The sequence below is a fragment of the Rhagoletis zephyria genome, unplaced genomic scaffold (assembly GCF_001687245.7).
Source record: "Rhagoletis zephyria isolate East Lansing unplaced genomic scaffold, Rhagoletis_zephyria_1.1 Rzeph_scaffold_00033, whole genome shotgun sequence".
NCBI lineage: Eukaryota > Metazoa > Arthropoda > Insecta > Diptera > Tephritidae > Rhagoletis > Rhagoletis zephyria.
Genome location: NW_016157117.1, coordinates 174,593 through 196,758, shown reverse-complemented (window position 1 = coordinate 196,758; position 22,166 = coordinate 174,593). Strand labels below are relative to the sequence as shown.

General features: G+C 32.4%; 2 protein-coding genes across 7 annotated transcripts in view; one reads left to right on the top strand and one right to left on the bottom strand.

The window, feature by feature from the left end:
• nrv1 (nervana 1) overlaps positions 1-18,587 on the bottom strand; it is a 59,836-nt gene extending 41,249 nt beyond the window's left edge. Inside the window, exons 1-2 of one of the 3 annotated variants that reach the window (XM_017618331.1) lie at positions 18,303-18,587; positions 15,734-15,963 (exon numbers count right to left, since the gene is read on the bottom strand). In XM_017618331.1, the coding sequence (XP_017473820.1) occupies positions 15,734-15,866 (133 nt within the window). In that variant the 5' untranslated portion in view covers positions 15,867-15,963; positions 18,303-18,587. Of the gene's footprint in view, positions 1-15,733; positions 15,972-16,003; positions 16,364-17,953 lie in introns of those variants that run through there. The other 2 variants (XM_017618316.1, XM_017618324.1) reach the window with 2 other exon arrangements.
• Positions 1-22,166, top strand: part of LOC108364486 (uncharacterized protein KIAA0513) — a 187,505-nt gene that overhangs the window by 98,451 nt on the left and 66,888 nt on the right. The window lies entirely within an intron of this gene.

Sequence of the window (22,166 nt, the reverse complement as noted above, 5' to 3'; positions counted from 1 at the left end):
AAAATAATAATTAATATTTCAGTTTTATTTTTTCGCTCAAAGATAACAATTATAATTAAGTTTAATTTTTTCACTTAAGTATAATGATTATTAGAAAAACCCAAAAGCTATTCCAATGTGATATCCGATGTATACTTTTCAGAGATAGTTACATCCTAATAAAAGCAATAAGTCTCGAAATTTTCAAGAGAGTAAGTTTCGAAATTTAGTTGGTTGCGTCTGTTTGGCCGTTTTAAATTTTTTAGATAATCAATATTTTTAAGTGGAAAATTAAAACTCAATAATAATTATTATCTCTGAGCAAAAAATAAAATAAAAGTCATAAAATATTCATTATTTGTGATCGAAAAAATTAAAATGAACTAATAATTATTTTCGTTGGGCGAAAAAACAAAAATCACAAAATAATGATTAAATGCTGATTTAAATTATTTTACTCATAACGATTACCGTCCCTGGCTATAACTCAGCGTGTTTATGAATTTATATGAATGAGTTTCAGTAATATGCCAAATTTATCTGATTAAAGTACAAGTTTTGTCGAATTTTTGCAATTAAAAAAAAAACATATTTTTTCAAACCCTGGTAGCGACCTCTAAAAGAGTATCAAAAATTTAAAAAAATGTGTCCTTATTTTGAATGTAGAAAAACCAAATATGTGCCCCAAACAAAATGTAGATGCTGATATTTTTAAGGACCACCCTAACACATATGCATGTACATATGTTTTCTGTTTAGGTTCACTAGACTTAAGTAGATTAATTTCGAACGATTATAAAAGTAAACAATTTAGGCAATATTAAGTGCGAATTTTTAAACAATTTTTACATATCTACATAGCTATGTTTTTCTTTTATTTTATATACATACCTACATACATATAACAAGTTATTATCAAAGGAAAGAAAATTACGCAATTTTCCGAATTTTGCCATTTTTTTGTATCTCAAAAACTGTTGTAATAACAAAAATGATTCTTGCCTCGTTTTAAAAGTGATGTTTGGTGCTTTGAAAAAATATATAAAAATATATAAAAGAAAATCATAAATTTGAATTTAAAAAAGCCGTCAAAGCAAAAACTTTTATACATTTTTGGCAATTTTTTTTGTACAATACTGATAACTGCTCTTAAAAGCTCTTGAAATTTTCATGAAGTTGTTTTTGACACATACATTTTTGAGCTTTGAAACAAAAAAACTTAAAAATAAAATAAAAATCGTTTAACATAACTTTTTTGAAGTTTGAACAATTTTTTTTTCAAATTTAAAAAAATATATATCTTAAAATGCAACTTCGTGAAAATTTCAGGATTAGTTCAAGGTATTGTACTACTGAAAATGAGCCAACCTTTTTTTATAAGTTTTTGCTTTTATGATTTTTAGCTTCAGAATTTTGTAAATTTTTCATTTTTTATGTACGTTTTCTTTGCAGGTATCACCTTTGAAATAAGGCCAGAACCAGAATTTTTGTAACCATAATAGTTTTTCAGATATTCAAAAAATAAATTTGCGAAATTCCGGAAATTGTGAAATTTAGAATTTTGAAAATTCATCTAAATCAAAAATGGTCGATTCCAACCATTGGCCGATTTGACATGGATTGACCCGTACATATTCACCCGGTTTCAGGCTTTCTGATTTAGTTAGAGTAGTTTAGATAGAGTACAAATTTAGCTCAGCTCCAGACATGAAACGACACACCCTCCACATTTTTTTTTTTTGCTTCCGTCTCAAATGAAAGATTTTTTTTTTATCATATGAATCATTTTTTCTGAAATTAATCGAATACACTTTTTCTTGGTGTGTGTGCTCTTTTAAATTATCAAATAATCATCCAGCGAACTAAAACGCAGCGGTAGTTCTTGTTTGGGAGCTTGATGCTGGCTCTACTGTATTCTTAGCACTTTTTACAAACAAATAATATTACAAAAACTGTTTTCGTTGAATATTTCCGCGTATACACAGTTCTAGATTCTATTTTAAAATTCATATTCTTAATACACGCACACGAAGGCTTACATATATGATTTCGATCATTTCAATTGTTAGGGTAAATTTATATTTTTCTGTCGAATTTATGATACTCTGAAAATTTTAATTTCCGTTTTTCCGAACGTCATAAGCGGCGTCGGCCAAAATCGGCATATTTCCAAGATTTTTGCTAAATTCAACGCACATTTTTGGCAACGTAGGTATTACAAATGTATGTTTAGTGCTATATGTAAATATGTATGTACATACATTGCAAATGTATTTTATTTTTTTTTTACACAAGTGCTTGTACATATGTATGTATGTATGCATGTGATTGACTGTGCTCCACAAATTGGCGTTTAGACAAAAAACAGGCCAATATATACATACATAAGTATGCACATAAGTAGTCAAAAGTTTTTTCTTCCTTTTTCAAGAGCAAATAACTCGTATTTGGTTCGAGAAGAAACACTTAACTCTCTCCTTGAATGCATACATATATAAATACGTACATATATCTCATTATTTGAATAGCGTCTAACCAAAGCTGATTTTGATAACCGTGTTTTTTTTTTATACTGCCAGTTAGTCCATTCCAGCCGATTTCAGTTTATGTTTTCCATCATTCTGCACTTTTATCTAAAAAAAAAGGAATCTACAGCCATCTACTGTCGCCTAATTTACTATCGCGCCACTCGGCTGCCCACAAATGACACCGTTAATCCTTCACATCGTTTTCCTATTCCTTGTTTTATATCGAGTTCAAAGGACTTTAAATGGGATAATTGGAGCGTATATACATATATATGTGCACACATATGTACATACATGCATATTTTTGCACATGTACATACATACATATGTATGTGTATGTTATGCGATGCTGCAAAATAATAAATATCTACTATATGTTTTCATTCGCGTACATTGCACCGTTACGAACACTCGCCGGACGCGTGCACCATCCATGCAACAGCAGCCAAAAGCAAGGCATAACACGCCAAAATATCCTTGACACGCTCAGCGCAAGTAAAATGGTAAACGAAAATCATGAATGGGGTTGCTATGTAGTACTGTGTTCACGCGGCCTCAGCATGCACTTAACCCTTTGGTGCCATGACTAAATATCTACCTATATACATTTATATACTACTCACATACATACCGACAAAACAGTGACTGTTTTACAATAGTTTTCTTGAAGGCTAAAGCTTTTGGTTGCGTGTCTTTTTTTTTTGTATTTTGCGGTTACGAACGAACATTCAGCCCCGGCGTGGACAATGATATCCGTAAAGGCGTTATTAATGTGCGTTAATTACTTTCGATATATGTACATAAGCCACATACATATGTACATACATACATACATCAATGCCCTATGCAAATTTTCATTTTGGGGTTTAATCGAGCCATTGAAGATTTACTGTTGTGGCAGGGAGTTTAGAATATAAATACATACCGATAGAGAGCTATAACAAAAATACCAAAGTGATTTACGAGTCTTTAGACACTCCCTGCTGATATTATAAGATCGCTGAGAGAGCATTTTCCATACGTCATGGGACGTCAACGAAGAGAATTGATTCACCTGCTCTGAAGCTCTGTTGTTGCTCCTTTAGATGGATAGATTAGAACAGTTAAGAGCTCGGCTGAGCTTTATCAGCCCTTTTGTTGCCATTAAACCCTTAATGACCTCCACCTACCATTTCATTTTTGGGGGGTGTTTGGAAGGTAGTTAATATTAAAAAACTTGTTAAATAAACAATTTTTTATGTTATTGGAATCAACGCAATTTTGCCGTAGCTTAAAACTTCCACTTTATTATACTAAAATTTTATGGGCTACAAAACGGCATACGCAAAAAAACAATTCTAAAAAAAATTTTAAAAATTTGTAAAGTTGTAATGTACTCATTTTACTCAACTTTGGTGTAAAAAAATTCATAACTCAAATTATTGTCGAGTGTACTTCGTAATGCTATACTTAATTATGGCGCAATACTCAGAGCTACCATTGTGATTTTTTTTTAATTTTTTTTTTTTTGTGAAGGCATATTTTCAAAAACTATTTTTTTTTTATCAAAAAATTTGTATGTGAAAAATTTTTCAAGAAAAATAAATTTTAAAATTATTTGCTTTCATAGAGAATTTTGATGTGTGTATGTGCGATTTTTTTCAAATTTTTTCCTCGCCTAGTTCTCGAGATATTTGGAAAACTATTAAATCGTTTTGTTTTTGTTTTTGTGCTGTAAAGTTTTTAAAAATGTATTAATCAAGCTCAAATTTCATATTCATTTATTATTTATGTTTGTCTATCAACCCTAAGAATTCGATACAAATCAAACCATGAAGTGTGAACCCCGTCTATTTTGGTATGGAACGCCGCATATGTATGTATAATTACCAATACTGAAATGGATAAATGTAGCGATACTGTTAAATATGTATGTGCATACCAATAAATAACAATCGATTATGATTTCAAGGGAAATATATCGATAAATATATCGAAGTCGTCATCGATAAATATAACATTATTGTAATCGATAAATATCGATAATAATATCTGTCCTGATAACGACATCGACTTTAAATTTATTGTTCGTTAAATGTATCGATAACGATAAAGTAGTCGATAAAAATATCATACCAATAAAAAAGTAGATAACGCTATCGATCCCATAAATAAATATGAGCAATGAGTCAGTTAGTTAATTGCCGCCGAATCATGCTGCCACCGATAACTTTAATCACGAAAGCAATTTAAATTTATTTTGTGCGCTTGCACTATACAAACTTACTGTACATTTGTACTCATGTACATCCCATATTTTTTTTATGTAAATCTACATAAACAAATCAAAGTCACTATAATAGAACATAGCGCGCGACTGTCCCACATGTCTTCGCACTAATGACCACTAATCAGTGATAATTTCTTCCCAGCAGTTTCATGCACCCCCAACGACTGAATTATGTACATATGTATAAATTCCAGATTTGTTTGCTCAACTCACGGTTAATGCATTTACATGGATATTTATTTGTAATTGACGGCAAAATGCGGTTGCTTCAGCTGGCTTAGACGCTAATGGGGCGGGTAGTTGGGCGATTGCGTCGTTACACTTTCACTACTTCCATAATATTCCCGCTATGTAAATACATAAATATGTAAGCAGCATTCATTTTTCACTGTGAACAATACATTCGCAAATTATTGCAAAAATGATATCCTGCGCTTAGTCCCCCGCTATTGCATTCCAACTACAACACTTTTGTATTTATTTCTGCAACTTGGCAGCACTATTACACTACGAATATATACTAATGGCGCGGCATAAATAGTAAAAATGTTGGATTTTTTTTTGCGTGTTGCAATTGGACTATATATCCTATATACATACATACATAGAGAGTGCTCTCACAAACACATACACTCTCGCATGCATGTGAAAAGCAAAGCACACAGACTTGGCGCCTGTTTGAGTTTATATGTATGTGCATTAGACTGCATCACCAAAAAAAGTTGCGGTTTTTCCGCCGGGATTACAAAATTTATTATATTTTATGACTTCCACCAAAATATTTCCACAAACTTATTAAGATCTAAGCGAGCTGGACTGATTTGAAAATATCTCCAAAAATTGAGCTTTTTATGAATAAAAATAGTTTCTTAAAGAACTTTTTCAAACAAGTCCCCTCAGAAGACAAACCAGATTACGCTTAAAAAATCTGTATAAAAATATTTTACAATCTTTTCAACGGTATCATAATAACGAGATTTTTGATGCTGTTTTTTACTTTTTTCAAAGTTTGATTTACGAAACACTTAAATAACTGGGCCAGAACTATTCTGATTTAGACTTATGGGATCTCGGTAGAAAGGTATTTTCCCACTATTTTTATTTATGTGCAAAAAAAGTCATTCGTTTGGCAATTTTTTTTTTTAAATACCAACACATCTTAATTCAACTTTGAATGATGTTCTTTCATCCTACCTTTCTCGTTCATCTTTTAAATGAGTTTATTGGCAAAGAAATAAAAAGGGTGAGAAATTACCTCCAATGGCACCTCAAAAGTCTAAATCGGTAGAGTTTAGGTACAGTTATTCAAGTTTTTCTTACACCAATCATTGAAAAAAGTAAAAAAAAACAGCATCAAAAATCTCATTTATACGATTCCATTCAAATTTTTTTTTAAATTTTTTTTCTTAATTTTTGTATGTAAATTTTTTAAGCATAAACCGTTTTGTCATTTGAGGAGATTTGTTCAAAACACATTTTCAAATCGGTCCAGCTCGCTTTAATCTCAATATTTTTCCGAAATATTTTGGTGAAGGTCTTAAAATATAATAGATGTTATAATTCCAATAGAAAAACAGTACCGACTTTTTTTGTATGGGGAGTGATGCTGTCTAATGTGCATGTGTTTGTGTGTTGTGCATTTTGCAGTCAATAAGGATGTGCAAACGCCGTACAGTCCCGTCAACGCGTTGCAAAGGGTTGTTAACCTTTCGGCGCATGTCTACAGCTGTATTCTTTAACCAGCAGCAGCAGCAATTACAGTATTCTAACAGAGACTGCAACAGTCGCTGCAAACTTTACATTCCTGTTGTGCTCCAGCTAGAATGTAAACAGCAATTTCTTTTTGCCAAGATTTATTTTGGGTGCGCCGCCACCCACCCACTGACCAACACTAGCCTGTTTGCCATACGTGCGTAGATGCCTTCATTTGTACATATGTATGTATGTATGTACACACATTTCAACTTGCTGACCACCTGCTTTCGTGTTTGACTATAAATTAGGTAAACTATTTGAGGACACTGCCCTAATTTTGTAACCGCATTCGAAAAGACATGCATACATATGTACATATGAAACAATTTCCAAACAAACACTTGTGAATGCGTGCGAATGAGGAAGTGGTTGATTATTAAAATAACTGTAATATTTTCATATTGACCGAGGAATGAAAATGTGTCAAAAGGTAGCAAAAAAGGAATACGAACTTGTGTAGTTGACAAGTAATTTTTAAGCAAAAAAACCAAACCGACTTCAATTCTCAAATACAAATTTAAGATTATCGTTAATTTCTTCATGATCAGATGGTCGGATTTAAACCAAATTAAAATGGGAGGGACCACCTGTGAGGTACACCTTTCCTTTCACATATGTATTCGGGAAAAATATGGTAAGCCTAAATAGCTTTTCAGTATAAAAAATAATTTACATTTCGTATTTACACTATGCAAATTTTTTTTTAACGAGTCTGAGTAAAAGCGTATGTACATCTTCTTCGACACTGTTTCTTAATAAAGCTTACTTAAACATGTTTCGTTTGAAATCCATTTTGTAATATTTCATTAAATCAAATTTAACCTTTAAACAGGTGGCAGGGCCCTTCAAACTATTTTCGAAATAAAGATTTTTTTAACATGTTTTGTTTGACATCCATATTGTAATATTTCATTAAAGTAACTAATTAAATTTATTTAACTTTTCATTTAGGTGGCAACCCCCTTTTAAAAACATTTTCGTTTAATTTAATTTATTGATATAATTTATATTTACTTTTAAGCAGTTGGCAACCCTCTTAAAAATATTACTCAAGCAAAGCTTTCTCATGCCTCTGTCGATTAACATCCATATTGTAATACTTTATTTAACTTATGCAAAAATGGGATTTGGCTTTTAAACAATTGGCAACAGTTTTCAAAACATTTTTAAAATAACGCTTTCTTAAATGCAATTCGTTTGCCACCCATATTGATACAATTCAGTTAAGTTATTAATGAAATTTGAAATTTTTAAATAGGTGGCAATTCCCTCAGATTTTTTTTCGTACTAAAACTTTTTTAATTATAGTTCGTTTGGCATCCATAGTATAGAAGTTTTGGAAACTTGAAATTTAAAATAGAATTTAGCTTTTTATTAAAAAAATTTATGCCATTTTTTAATTCAAGTTATAAGCTATCTCTATGGTTAATTTTATTCAAAGAAAGTATAATAAACATACTCACACACTTACTCAAAAATCTTCACATTTATAACATTAGTAGGATTTCTTTTAACTTGATTATAAATTGTTAACTTGGTGGCAACCCTTGTCAAAAACAGTTTATTTATTACAGCTTTCGAAAACCCTCTCCGATTTGATACCCATTTTAAAATATTTGGGTTAACTTTTTTTGAAATTGACTTTGACTTTCTAAACAGGTTAAAAATATTTTTGAAATAAAACTTTCTTAACCCTGTCTTGTGCGATGGCCATATTAAAATATTTCCTTTAACTTGTTAATTTGATTGATTTAATTTTTTTACAACTGGTGGCAACCCTGTTAAAGGATATCTTCGAAATAAACCGTTTTTACACCATTTTCGTTTGACACCCAAATTGTTGTTACATTTTCTTTAACTCATTAATTTTCTTATCGATTTTAATATTTTAACGGGTGGCAACTCCATTAAAAATATTATCTAATTAAATCGTTTTAGAGCCCCTTTTGTTTGTAATATTTTATGTGACTTGTTAATTGATTGATTTCAACTTTTAAAAAGCGTGCCAACTCTCTTAAAGAATATCCGAAATGTTAATTCAGGTTATAACCTATCTGCGTGCCAAATTTCAATGTGGTCTGTTAGGCTGCTCTAACGGGAAAGAGCAACAAACATACCTCCACAATCAGTAGCTAACTTACAAACCTTCACACGTATGTATATACAAATGGTAGGATGAATAAAAAATGTAAATTTTTTTACTTTTTATATTAAAGTTTCCGATGGAATTAGAGTGGAGAAAGAGGCTTTCCCACATAGCCTAAACAACGACGAGGGAGAAGCCTCAAAGCAAAGGAATAAGAAAGTAATCAATGTCGGTCTTTTGAGGATTTAATTGCCAATAATATGTATGTAGGCTCGTACATACTTATGTATGTATGTATGTGTGTATATTTCTGCAAAGAACCATTTATTCAATACTTATGCAGTACGGCTCACAGTAAGTTCTCCTGGGATATCGAGAAAGAAAATCTTTTGTTCGGGAATCCAACTGGTATTAAATTGGAAAGATGTAAAAAGGAAACAGCTAGAGATGTGGGACCGGTCGTAGATCAGAAGGAAACCGAAAGGAAGGCGGAAAGAAGAGAGTAGACCTTAGAGAAAAAAACAAAAAAAAAAAAACAAAATGTCCACTCTGTTTCAAATGGAGGTGAAAAAACTGCTTACCTAACGCATAAAATGGTGGCAAAAGTTTTTCTTCGATTGATGTCTAGGCTTGTATTATTTTAGGGGTTAATGCTGGATGCAGGTAGATAAATTCCATTCTTATCGCTTACTTCTTCAAAATTGTAACTTCCAACAATGACATGTCTACTAATACGCGACGACTATTTGTGTGTTGCCAGCAGATACTTTGTATTGTTTTCGTTCTCGCTAGACCTACTTACATATTTTGCTTATCTATTCAAGCTGGAATTCAATGGGGTGTAGTCGATTATTCTAGGTACGCGCTACGTGAAGAATCCATATGGGAAATGTGCTGACCAAGTCGGGTAGAGCCCTGGATCACGGCAGAAAGAGAGGGGAAGCTTCGGTGGGGTCACTCCCAATTATTCGATTGAAGCGCTTGGAGCGTATCCTATTTTCACCAAGCAATGCGAATTTAGAGTGGAAGTGTACGCTTTTATAGTGCATCAAATTAGCAAATGTAGGACACCCTCGAGGTCATCTATCCTGGCAAGGAGAGCATAGCAGTTGCTAAGACAACCTGCGGACTGCTTATGGACAGATGGGCTTTTAGCTTTATTTGTCGGTAGTCGACAGTAGGTGGTAAAAAGAACGTTTACTCACGAAGAAGTCCTCACCGACACTGTCCAATAAGAGCCCGTCCCATACGATATAAAACAGGTTCCCTATTGCCCCAGCTGTTTGGCGAATAACATTGTGAATATTAGAAAAAAATCAACACGTGATCACTTGTTTGCGTCACTGTACCTTCATATATATATGGTTTTGCTTGCGCAGTTCCAACAGTCGCAATGACCAAGTGAGCAAAGCGCTGGTGTGCCATTCGAGAGATTCGAGGTTCGAATCCTCGGGCAGCGGAATAGTATTTTTTTTTTTACTTTAATTTCTTTCTTGCTTGTTTTTGCTTATTGGCACATAGTTTAATTTCTTTCATTAGTTTTTTTTTTAATTCAACTTTTTCTTTTTAAAATAAATTTACTTTTAAATTTTAGATATTAATATGATGGAATAAAAAAATAGGTGTCTTCTTTTTTACCTCGCTTTTATTAGCTTGGGATGTGACTATGTAATATTGATGCGCCTAAAAGATGCAGCGATTTCCATTCTCAAGTTACATACCTGACGACAGTATGGAATGACTCACAGATATTGTATATATATATTTTTAATTACCTTTAACTTTTAGAAACACAATTTGTATATTTTTTCTTTTTTATAAGTAGTTTTTTTTTAGTTTACCATTCTTTTAATTTTAAGTGTTATTGTTTCAACAAGAAAATTTTTTTCTAATTTCACTTAAGATTTAAAAACTTTTTTAATTTTATTTATTTTTTTAATAAAGTTTTCTTTTAGGTCTTAAGTTTTATTATTTTTATTTTTTTATTTAGTTTTTTTTTTAATTTAATTTTTTTATATTTACTGGATTTTTTTTAAGGATTTCGTTTAATATTTAGGAACTTCTTTTATTCAATGTTTTAATTTTATTTAATTGTTTATGTGTTGTATATTTGGAGGTTTTCGTTGAGGAGGCAGAAAAGAAAAACCAGCGTTTTTGCTTTAAACTCGATGGCCGAAAAGCTCCAAATATAAAACACATACAATATTTTATTAATTTTGTTTTTTTTGTATTTATTTTTTAATTTTTTTTCTTTAAATTTTTAGCTTTTATATTATTTAATTTCTAGAAATATTATCCTCTTTCGTAAGACTGTGATGAGTTGAAAGGCAGTTTCCAGAATTGCCCTGTTAAATACCGTGCGACTCAGACGTACCTATTTACGTTGTCTTAACTTCATGACAGCTTATCATAGACAAAGTAAATAGGCACGCCAGATCTGAGATAAGATAAAACATTGCATGCATTAATACAAAGTTAAGAATGTTCAACCAGGTAAGATAGTTTGTAGCACAGCGATTCTGATATCTTGGGCACGGAATGAGAAGTTAATATGACTTGTATCTCAGCTCAGATTCAACTACAACCTGCTGCTTTCAAAGCACAAACTTTAAGCTACCCAAAAATCGTTGAGAGTAGTCTTTCACCCAAGCAAACAAATCAATTTTTCAACATGAAAGCTTTGACTAGGTCATTCATATATATATATATATATATATGTATGAATGCACATTTTCTGCGGCTATCTTGTCTAATGACAACGCCTTGTGACTTTCTGTCCATGGCCAGTCAGTCGCACAGTTTTCAGGTACATGCCCGCCTTGCGTGTTGGCACTTCGAATGGACTTGTATGACAAGGTTTATGAAATGCTTTGCTAATTTTTTTCTTATATTTTCTACGCCCCATAAATGACTGGTCAAGTGGATTTAAGACTTTCATATCACCACCGGAGTTTTCATGTCTCCTTATTCCTTTTTCTACATTTGTTTTTTTTTCATCATGCCTATAGTGATAGAACATAAATGCCCCGGCTAGCCCATGCTAACCTGACAACTTGTCTCACCTAGTGATTCATAGTCAATTCGAAAAGCGCGCGCGCGAGAGTTACACACCCGCTTTTATTCATTTATATGTTCATATGTATGTATGTATATTTTTTATGTATGAAATGTGTGTATACGCGCAAGTATTATGTTTCTTACAATTAATGCGGCTCTTTTCCGTGTAGGCTCCTACCAGGGTAGCCAACTCATTTTTGAGAATTCGCCGATTTCGACAACGAAATTCCCCGATTTTGCCGGAAATTTCGTAAAATTCCTCACCCATGGATATCTGCTTATTTACAAATGAAATTTTTGTGTATTTTGACATATTGCTGGTCTGTCTGTACATTTATATTTTTTATGTAATTCAGCTATGTATGTATTTATAGACCAACCAAGCTTTTATAAAGTTAGTTAACAAAAAAAAAAATGAAATAAATAAATGAATAAAAATAAAAACAAAGTAATAAAATAAAAATTAAAACAAAAAAATAATATTTACACAAATAAAATGGTACAAAATTTTAGTCGCGCCAAATTTTGGCAAACTTTTCACAATTATTATTATTATTTTTTTGTTTTTAATTTTGAGTTAATAGTTTTTTTAAATATAGTTAATTCTTTAACAAAAACCGTATGTATCCCAGTTTCAAACTTTGTGTTATATTAATAACAAATTAATAAACTTTCGTAAAAGTTTATAGCTTTTTAATTCGATTTTCTAGAAAAATTTTGAGTATGCAGTTTTGTAGCCAACTCAATTCTAATAAGTGGCCAAAAATTTTCGTTTTAAATTTTTTTTCCGAAGGTGTTGCGGTTTTCTTCTACATAAGAAAAAACTTGTGTTCATTCGTTTTATAAACCTATGAAATCAACGGTAATTTGCATTATTTGCAGTTGAATTGCTTACGCGACTTTTTTTTTACCTCATTATGAAATTAGTGAAGCAAAAAAGAATAAAGTAGTTAACACCTATTTCCTCATAAAAAGCAGTTAATCTCCCGATTCTGCACATAAACTGAAATTTCCCACAAAAATCGGTCCATTCCCCGATTTCCCAAGCAAACTCAAATTCCCCGCAAATCGGGGAATTCCCCACGAGTTGGTTTCCCTGGCTCCTACTCAATTTAATCTCTTATTGTTTTTATTTTTATAAATCGACAGTAATCACTCGACATGTGGCTCTCTAGTTTTTGCTGATAGCATTCATGCGTCTAATCGCCGCACCACGTTGTCAACAGTCATCAATCCATATGCCGCACTATCAACCACATAATTTTGTGTTCATGTGTTCATTTACTCATTTACTCACTCTAGAAGCGATCCATCAATTATTCCTTCTATACACGGTATACATGCGAGTTTTCGCCCTTTTTGTCGCTTAGTGCGCGTAAAATTTTCTTATCAGCACTTTTTGATATTTTTCGCTCAACTTGTCATTAATTTTTCTCCTCCACACTAGTACATACATACATGAATACATACATACAAATTTATGTGTATATAGGTATTTATGTGTGTAATGAGGGGGAGAGGAGATAGCGTTTGTATTGAGTTTCTATTTATTTATTTGTTTAGTTTAATTGTATTTTCATATTCATTTAGATTTTCCTTCGTTTTAATTTCTGTGTTTTTAAACCTATTCCCTTTTTATTGTACATTGTATATATATGTATGTGTTGTTCTACGTTTTGAGGGCTGAGAGAATTTACAATTTTTAGTTGTTGCTATGTTCGTTATAACAGAAATTATTTTGCATTTTTATTTGCTGCATTAAATAGTTCATTTGTTAATCTATTAGCTGATTTCACACGTAACAAATGCTGCCTGCATGAACATTAGATCGTACCACCCTTCAAGCAAACTGAAAAAAGTTTTACTTTACTGACATTAGGGTGGTACGTTAGTGAAATAAGAACAGATATCCGATTAAATGTGAAAAAGCGGCCCCCATCTACGTTCGGCAAAAAAAGATCGAAGTGGTTTTCCAAAAATACTTTAGACTCGTGTATACGGAAAAAAGCCAGTTAATATACGTTCGGTTCTTTTATCTAAATATCCATTAATTTTTTTTTATCAGAATATCCGTTCACTCTGGCGTCTGGATATTCAGGTTTTTTAATTAGATAACAATGATAAAATACAAGATTGCGCAAAGCCGAAGAGGAGGATACAAGCTAATGCCAGAAGAGTCAATTATCTTAATATTCCATACAAAATACATTGGTAAAGAGAAATGTGAATAATTTTCGTCTCGATGCATTCCGGCAAAATTTTTTTTCTGCAAATACCTAATTGTCAATAGAACGTACAACAATATTAGCCCGCAACGCGATTTTAAAGCCATTGAGATGTCAGTATTATTTAGAAAAGTTTTAATAACTTTTATGAAAAAAAAATGTTATGACCAAATTACAAATAAAAATGGGAAGACAGCATCATCATACTTATCTCTTTAAGAAATAAGCAGAATCGGTATTATCAATCGCAAGAAAACAATTAAAATTTAAACAATTTCGAAATTATTAATAGCTATAACTTCCAAAATGATTCGAATTTTGGAAAATTGTGAAACTAGTATTTTTCTTTTATCGTTGTGAAGCATAAACAAATAATTGCACAAAAAAAGCTCTGAACTTTGACTTCTTACTTTGTTCGAAGTATGTTTTCTAGTTAGGCTGCAGTTAAGACATAAACTGAGCCAAAAGCCCAACGCGTTTCTCAACCAAGTTATGGTTTGATTTTTTCATGGTCAATAAGCCGATTGTAAGAAATGTGATTCAAGTTGAACATTTGAGAATAAATTCATACGTATGGCAATGGCTGAACTAGCAGAGGTGCTTGCTGTTATTTGTTGGATTCCAGCAGTACGAATGATGATTTTTTTCTGTTTTTGATTTTTCTTAATTACGAAAAAGCCTCTGTGACGTGTAGAACCAAATCAAACTACGAAGAAAATTTATTCAAATTTAACACTTGAAGACGCATTTATAAAGCGGCTGTAGCTGAGTGTGTAGAGATGCTTGCTGTCATTTGCTAATCCCGCCAGAGGCAACATGTTAAAATGATAATAAAAATTTTTGTTTTGTATCTCCGAATTATGAAAAAGCATCCGTGAAGTGCAGAATATAAACGTATTCAAACGAAAAATCGCCAATCAAAAGTTTGGTTAATGCAAACAAAATTGTGGTTAATATTACCAAATCATTGTTGAAAATGCCAACCATGGCATTGTTAATATTAACCAAAAATCACGTTGATTCCTTTTCAAGTTTGGTTGATTTTTCTCTCAGTGCAATTGTCAGATATATATCTTTATGCATTTTTTACTGATTTCTGCATACCTAATCAAATTTTTTTTTTTCTTCTTTATTTTTCTTTTTCTTTCAAGTGTACTCATTAATCAAAAACGTTTTGTTTTTCATCCGTGGAAGATTTAAAATTTTTGAAAATATCAATTTTTACTTTCTTTTAGAACCACCCTCGTATGCACGTACATACATATGTATGTATGTATTTTTTTTTGCATTTTACTGCATTCACTGAAGTACTAACAAATTTATTTGCTTTCTTATGTTTGTTTACGCTTTACTGGCTGCTATCTTGATAATTCCAGTTTAAAGATTAGCTGATTAGTTAGTTTATTTAAATTCATAATTTAATATATTGTACATATGACTTAATTAGTGTTAATGCAAGAAAGCTGGGTATAACTTGGTAATGACTTTATGGACCCTATTTTTGTAAATGGAAAACCCCTCTGATATGGGTTTGAGAAAAGTCGCGGGGTTCAAATAAGTACAACTTGCCACGTCATTGATGTATCTGATGTAGGAAACAATTTGGACTGGATTTACTTAAAATTGCCCTAATTTCTTCATGTTCAGTTATGCCTTAATCACTTTCGAGTAACATTCTTGTGCCTTTCCTTTATTTTCTTTCTCCAATTTCTCTTCATAGGATTTGCTTCATTACAACTTATATCAATATTGACTAGTTATTTACTAAATTTATTTATCCAAATATATGTATATACATATATATATTCCTATACTTATTTGCTTGAATACTCACCCCAACTTTTGGGTGTACGTCCAAAATAGGTGCCATTCTTTTTGTTGTAGACTATTTCCAACCATGTTTGCTTCTCCTTACGTTGTGGAAATTGGAATTCCGTTACGGCATTACCATTCTTCTTTGTTGCCATTTTGTACGCGTTTACTTATAATACTCGTCCTTAACAAATGACTGACCGACCACGCGAGCCTCAAAACGATCGAATTGGCGGTTTTTGTTGTTGTTTCCTATTTATTTATTGTGGATAGCAAAAGGACATGTCAGAATTCGTTGACAGAAGGTGTGGTGTAGGTGAAAAAAAAAATCCGAAAAAAACTACATAAAAATGTGAAAGAAAAAAATTAAGAACTTGTTATTTTTGTTTTCGACGAGAAATTCTGTTTTTACAAGCTCTTTTTCCTTAGATGTTGCTAAGTGCTGATACTCGTAGCAGAAAAGTGTGCTATAGGTTCACTATCACTTTTGTGGCGGACAGTTATACTTTATGCATTAAACCCTTTAATTCTTATGAGTTTTCGCTAATGGCAAACTTTTTTTCTTATTGTTTTTTTTCAACATACTTCTACAATCTCGCGCGCAAACACAAAGCTTATTTCTAATGCAGTTTTATAATAAATGTATTTTTGCCTAAAAAATTTAAAAATTTTGTTTAATAAAATTCTTATTTTTTTATTCGAGTTTTTTAATTAAAATTTTTTTCTCCTTTAAGTCTTGCTTCATGCAGATTTATTGTGTATTGTGTGTGTGTTATATGTCCAATTTAATATTTCTTTTTTAAAAATTACTTGTTTTTATATTTTCATGCAAATTGTTTTCTTTCCAAATACACGTTTTAATTTGTTAAAAAAAAATTAATGTATAGATAAATTCAATTGGGAATCCGAGTTTTGGCATTCCATTATAGCGTGTTTTAGATGGATTTTTTTTTGCGTTGGCAACGCTGTAATCAATAGTATTAATTTAATACAATAAAATTAAAACCCAAAAATGTATTTTTAACATGGTTTTAAATTTCGTACTTGCAATTTATGTTAATTTTAAGCTAATCTGTAAAAAAATTTTAGTCAATATTTTGCTCACTGTTTAATTTTGCCTTTTGATTTGATTTTATTTCGGTTAAATTTCTTTAATTTAATTCTATGTAATTTCCAATATTTGTATATACTTCTTTATTCTAATCAAATTTGTTTGATTGGAATTATTTAGTTGAATTTTTTTAATTTATTTATTTTTTCCTATTTTCTTTTGTTTTATTTATATTATTTCCTCCTACATATTTGATATTTTTTTCTCTAATAATTTTTTGAATAATGTTTGAGATGCAAGTTTAATTTTACTCTTTGATTTAATTTAGTTTAAATTCTTTCTTCTACAAATGTCCTATTTCATTTTATATTAGGTTTTTTTTTTAAATAATTTTTGAGACTCAAGTTTTGAGTTGCAAGTCTTCGGATTCTAGATTGTTTAGCCTTTTCGAGTACAAAATTTTATTATCATTTTCATTTAACTTTCTGATTTTATTTAATTTTATTCATTCAATTCTATTATTTAAATTTTATTTTGCCTCAAATTACTTAATTTAATTTTATTTTATAAATTTTCTTCAATTTCCTCCTAAATTTTCGAATATACATTTTTAAAAAGAGTTTTCGATGTTAAAATTTTGAATCGTATCTTCTGGTTCTGGATTTTTAATTTTTATATTCTTTTTTTGTGATAAATATACCTATTATTGGCTCAATTGTGTGTTTCTGTGTAGTCTAAATGTTCTTCGTTTACGTGGAAATTCATTCAAATTATACTACAAATATGTACATATACTACATACTACATATAGGTATGTAAGTATAAATTTTCACATCAGACAATTTTCAATTCGCATTTTGTTTTCGCAGTACACCTACTTATGCACAATTTGCTTGCATTTATCTGTTTATCCTTACTTCTTAATTTTTTTTTTTATTTTATGCAAATATTCAAGTAAAATAATATCAAAAAAGAAATAGAGTAATAAAACCACAGGCACGTGAAAACGATGAAAGAATATACACAAGCAAAGCCAACAAAAATATCGCCACTCTCACACTTCTTTTACGCTTTTACACAGCAAACACTCAAAAAAAATGTTTTTGCTGGTTCCTTTTTGTTTTTGTTTTGTAGATTTTTTATATAACAATTTTGTATATAATTTCAAAAACTTATTTTTAGCTTATTTACTTTTATATTTCACGGTTATTTTCTGGCGAAAGTAAAAATCAAATTTGTATTCCTGCGTGGAAATACAAAAATGTTTTAGAGATGGTATTTCTTGTTGCTGTTCTCGCTGGTGGTGTTTAGAAAATCTTAGTTCGTTCAAAGACTTTGTTTTTATTTATTGTACTGAGTAAAATTTTTCAATCTGCTCGAGCTTCCGCGCATACGTCTAACGCTAACCGACAAAGATCACTGACTAAACAACGACTATTCGCTTGACGGTATGTAAACCACAGCAGAATCGTTTCGAAATGTTCAACTCAACGCTACTCAATGCGACTCCAAGCGTCTCGTCTGCACTCTTTCGCCTTACCGTGTGGGTATATTGTATTTGGTTCTTTTTGGGATTAAGACGTGTATGTATATTCGCCACAACGAACGAGTGCGCGTAAGACGCTGGGAAGTGCTGTGCCAAAATGAACTGAACAGCTCCAATGTAACGCGATAACTGAGCGTGAGCTGACTGCGTCTGAATGACTGTGAAAATGTAATGATGTTTATAGCCATTCTGACAGTCGAAAACGGGAAGACCTGTTGTTCGATACGCAGGCACAACAGCACAACAACACAATAGCGACCAGACCAACAGAGGCCAAAAGCAACTCTGTTGGATGCGTCGCGCTATCGGGTAGTGTCTACTGGAAGTGTAAGAACCTACATTAAACCACACTATATTGTACGCTACGCTAAATTGTATGTATATTAGGGTGGAGCTTAAATGTAGGAAGCAATTTTTTACATCAGATTTCCTAACCCCTAGGTCGATGCTACCATAGTCGAGGATCTCACATATAAACTTTAGTACCGATTGGGGCGGTCAAGGCGTGCCCGCACAGGTGGCAAAGTTCAGATTATCATATGAAGATGTCTTAACCGACTCCAATCGTGACCAAAATTTATATGTGATATCTGTGACCGTGGTATTACCGATTGTTGGGGTGAGACTGAAAAAAATATTTCATTTGATTTTAAGGACCACCCTAATTTGTATGTATACAATATTGCAGAGCTGTTGGCACTAGCGGTGGAGGTGGAAGTGGCTTTAGCAGCAATTGCGACTGCATCAAAAAGCAACAGCTGTAGATAATATAGCAGCAGGAACTAACGTTGTGTATTCAACAACTCACCAACGAAATACCCGACTTGCTGGTGAATGCTCTCACTTGCCGCTGCTACATCGTCTGCTCTGCCAACACTGTTGACAGCGAAAGCCATAACAACTTTGCTGTGCCACCTACAACATCGTCAAAGCATACTCCGCTGCTAGCCGCTGCTGTACAATGGCTTCTTAGGGGCTATGAGGTCGTACAGTGGGTGGTTTTTCAATTTATTGTTCTCACATCATCTTGAATTTGCTCGGGAAATTTATATTAATTAGCAAATAGGCCTAATGAATTGGATACATGGTTTGGTTTACCAAATGGTAAACAACAGTGGGAGATAAAGAAAGACAAGGAACTCTTTTCTTCGATCCCACAATTCCCAGGTGGTTATGTACCGAACTGCGGAATGATTAGAAAAATAAATGTTCTAGAGCAGATATTCGGATAAACCTTAATTCTAGTGTCAGGACTCAACGCAATCAAAGCACCTAGGCGTTTAAAATATTTTGAACTACCTCAAATTCTCGACTTATTCTTAAGAAATACATTTTTACACGACTTACCGCACTAAACAATTTTCAGCTCGGTTGATATTTTTTTAAATTTTTTCGATGTAATTCCACAGAAAGTTTTAGTCAGTTGAATTGGATTCACTTTGAGGTTTCAATAGTTCGTCTAGCAAAATTTGAATTTGTCTCTTTATAAAGGATGTCATAACTTCATAATTTTTGTTATTGATTTTAATGAGTGGTACCTAGTTTTACTCGGAGTTAAAAATTTTAAAAGTAATGACTAAAAGAAACTATACAGGCATGTTCCAGAAAAGTTGTAGAATGAAAATTAAGTGAAAATCAAAAATAAAACGTTTCAGTTTTGATTACCTAGAAAAGTAGAGATTTGAATTTGATTTGAACGGAATTCAAAAGTGTAGGGTAAAATGTAGAATACGAAAATGTGAAATGGAAGTATTTTTAAACAACTTTCACTCCAAAGTAGAATGCAGAACATGCCTGATTTTGTTCTGAGATTTTGGGGGAAAAAATGTTGTAGAAGTGTGAAAAATAATAAAAATTGGTGGAAATTTTAGATATATGCCAAAATTTTTCCACATACTATTTACGACGTGTTCGCAAAATGTATTATTACTTTAAATAGTATAAGTATTCTTTTTTCCAAAGCCAAAAATTAAAATTGGTTAGTTCGTGAACTACCCGGCCAGCTGTACGACCTGTACTAGGTTACTTAAATAGTTGGTGCATTTTTTATTTATTTTGTAACACCGTGTAAACAATCAAAAAGTGAATTTTGCATTTGTGGTTTCTGTGTGGTTTTTCTGTCTTTCAGCGACGATGTGATTAACGCCCTTTCCATACTATAATATCGATATACTTATTTTATAGAAATTACTCTGAAATTTGTGGAAATACCGATTTTATCTACGAACTTAAATTTTGGCATAAAATCTTTTATCCGGCAAAGGGATCTAGTCAATTGCCATACATTTTGCATTTATTGTTCCTAAAGTGGAAAAACCTGCTATAGATGTGCCAAAAAACGAGGAAAATTAGGAGTTTCGACTTCGCATTCGGATTGAGCAAATCAATTTCTGTACAAATTTATTAGTTTTTTTTTTAAATTGATTTTTGTTTCGTGGTACTGTGCAACTTTTATGTAAAAATATATTTGTTAAGTATTTCGTCGGACGATATAGGGACCCACGTGTCTCCGAAAGCTAGATGGGGCTTTTGACAATATTTTTAATGGAAGCAGCACACTCTTAGGTCGAGGCCACGCAACGAGCGGCATACAGAAATGCCGCTCAGCCGCTCAGAAATGCCGCTCAGTGTGTGGCCATTTCAATAGTATTTCATGTTTTAATTTTAAGCCGCTCATAGCACGGCCTCGGCCTAAGGCTTGCCATATGCAACCTTTGGCGACCAACTTTTAATTAAAAAGTTTTGTAAAAAAACGACAAAAACATATTTTGGTAAAAGTTAAAGCTGCTATTTCGGAGGCCACCACATCTTTCCATGAGATTTGTCCTTTCGAAGTGAAAACTATCCCGGAGCTTAAAATAAGTTAAATTAAGTACATTATTTATTATATAGACCATAATTTCAATACCAGCCGAAATTCATACACCCCTATTTTTTTATAAAATGCTTCACCACTTCAATACACTGTGCTTAGTTCTCACTTTGCTGCTCTTCTCTTCCTAGTAAATTTAACGTCCCCAACGCTATGCAGCCGGCAATGGTCGACATTGTCCCGCACCACCCGCTGTGTGGAGAGCATTCAGGCGCGTCGCCAACGGTTTGAGTGTGTCTCCCCTGCTCCGATTTTCTGTGCGTATGCGGCGATTTTAGTATACTATTTATATTCAATATACAGGCAGACACGTTTTATATGAACACAGAGCGCAGGTTTTTTATGACGAAAAGAGCTAAGTCGAAAATAGTATGTAGTAGTAGTACATTTTTGTTCAAGCAGTAGCAGCTTCGATGAATGTTCATATGCAAAATTCTGACAGTACTTTAAAAAACAAGACACAACACAAAGGTATTTCAAGCAAAATACCAGGTCTACGAATCTGCGAGTTTTCCGACGCCAAGCCAAAGGAAATCTGCTTTGGAAGGAAATTTCAGGTCAAATTTATAGACCGAGATGTCTGGTCAAATGGTTTACCTGAACTAGATTCCAGATATGTACACTGGTACACTTTCAATTGCAGTGGGTACTTGGTCCACGGTCTTGCAGGCCGAAGTACTAGCAATCTCAATTTGTGCCACACTGAACCTTGAAGAACCTTTCCAATAAGACACTATTCAACTCTTTTCAGCAAGGAACAAGGTATTATAATTCTGTTCCCTAGGACACTGCGGGATCGGAGGTAGCGAGGCCGCCGACGAACTGGCAAGGGAAGGTTCAACCGTTTTGCGGACCCAGTTGGTCCTCCTCGAGGTTTAAAATAGAATCGCGGGTAAACTCGGGACGCAGTAAGTACTGGGTTCGAGGAAGAGGGCCTTAGGCAGGTCAGACTTTTTGGTTATCCTTTCGCTAGGAAAGATATATCT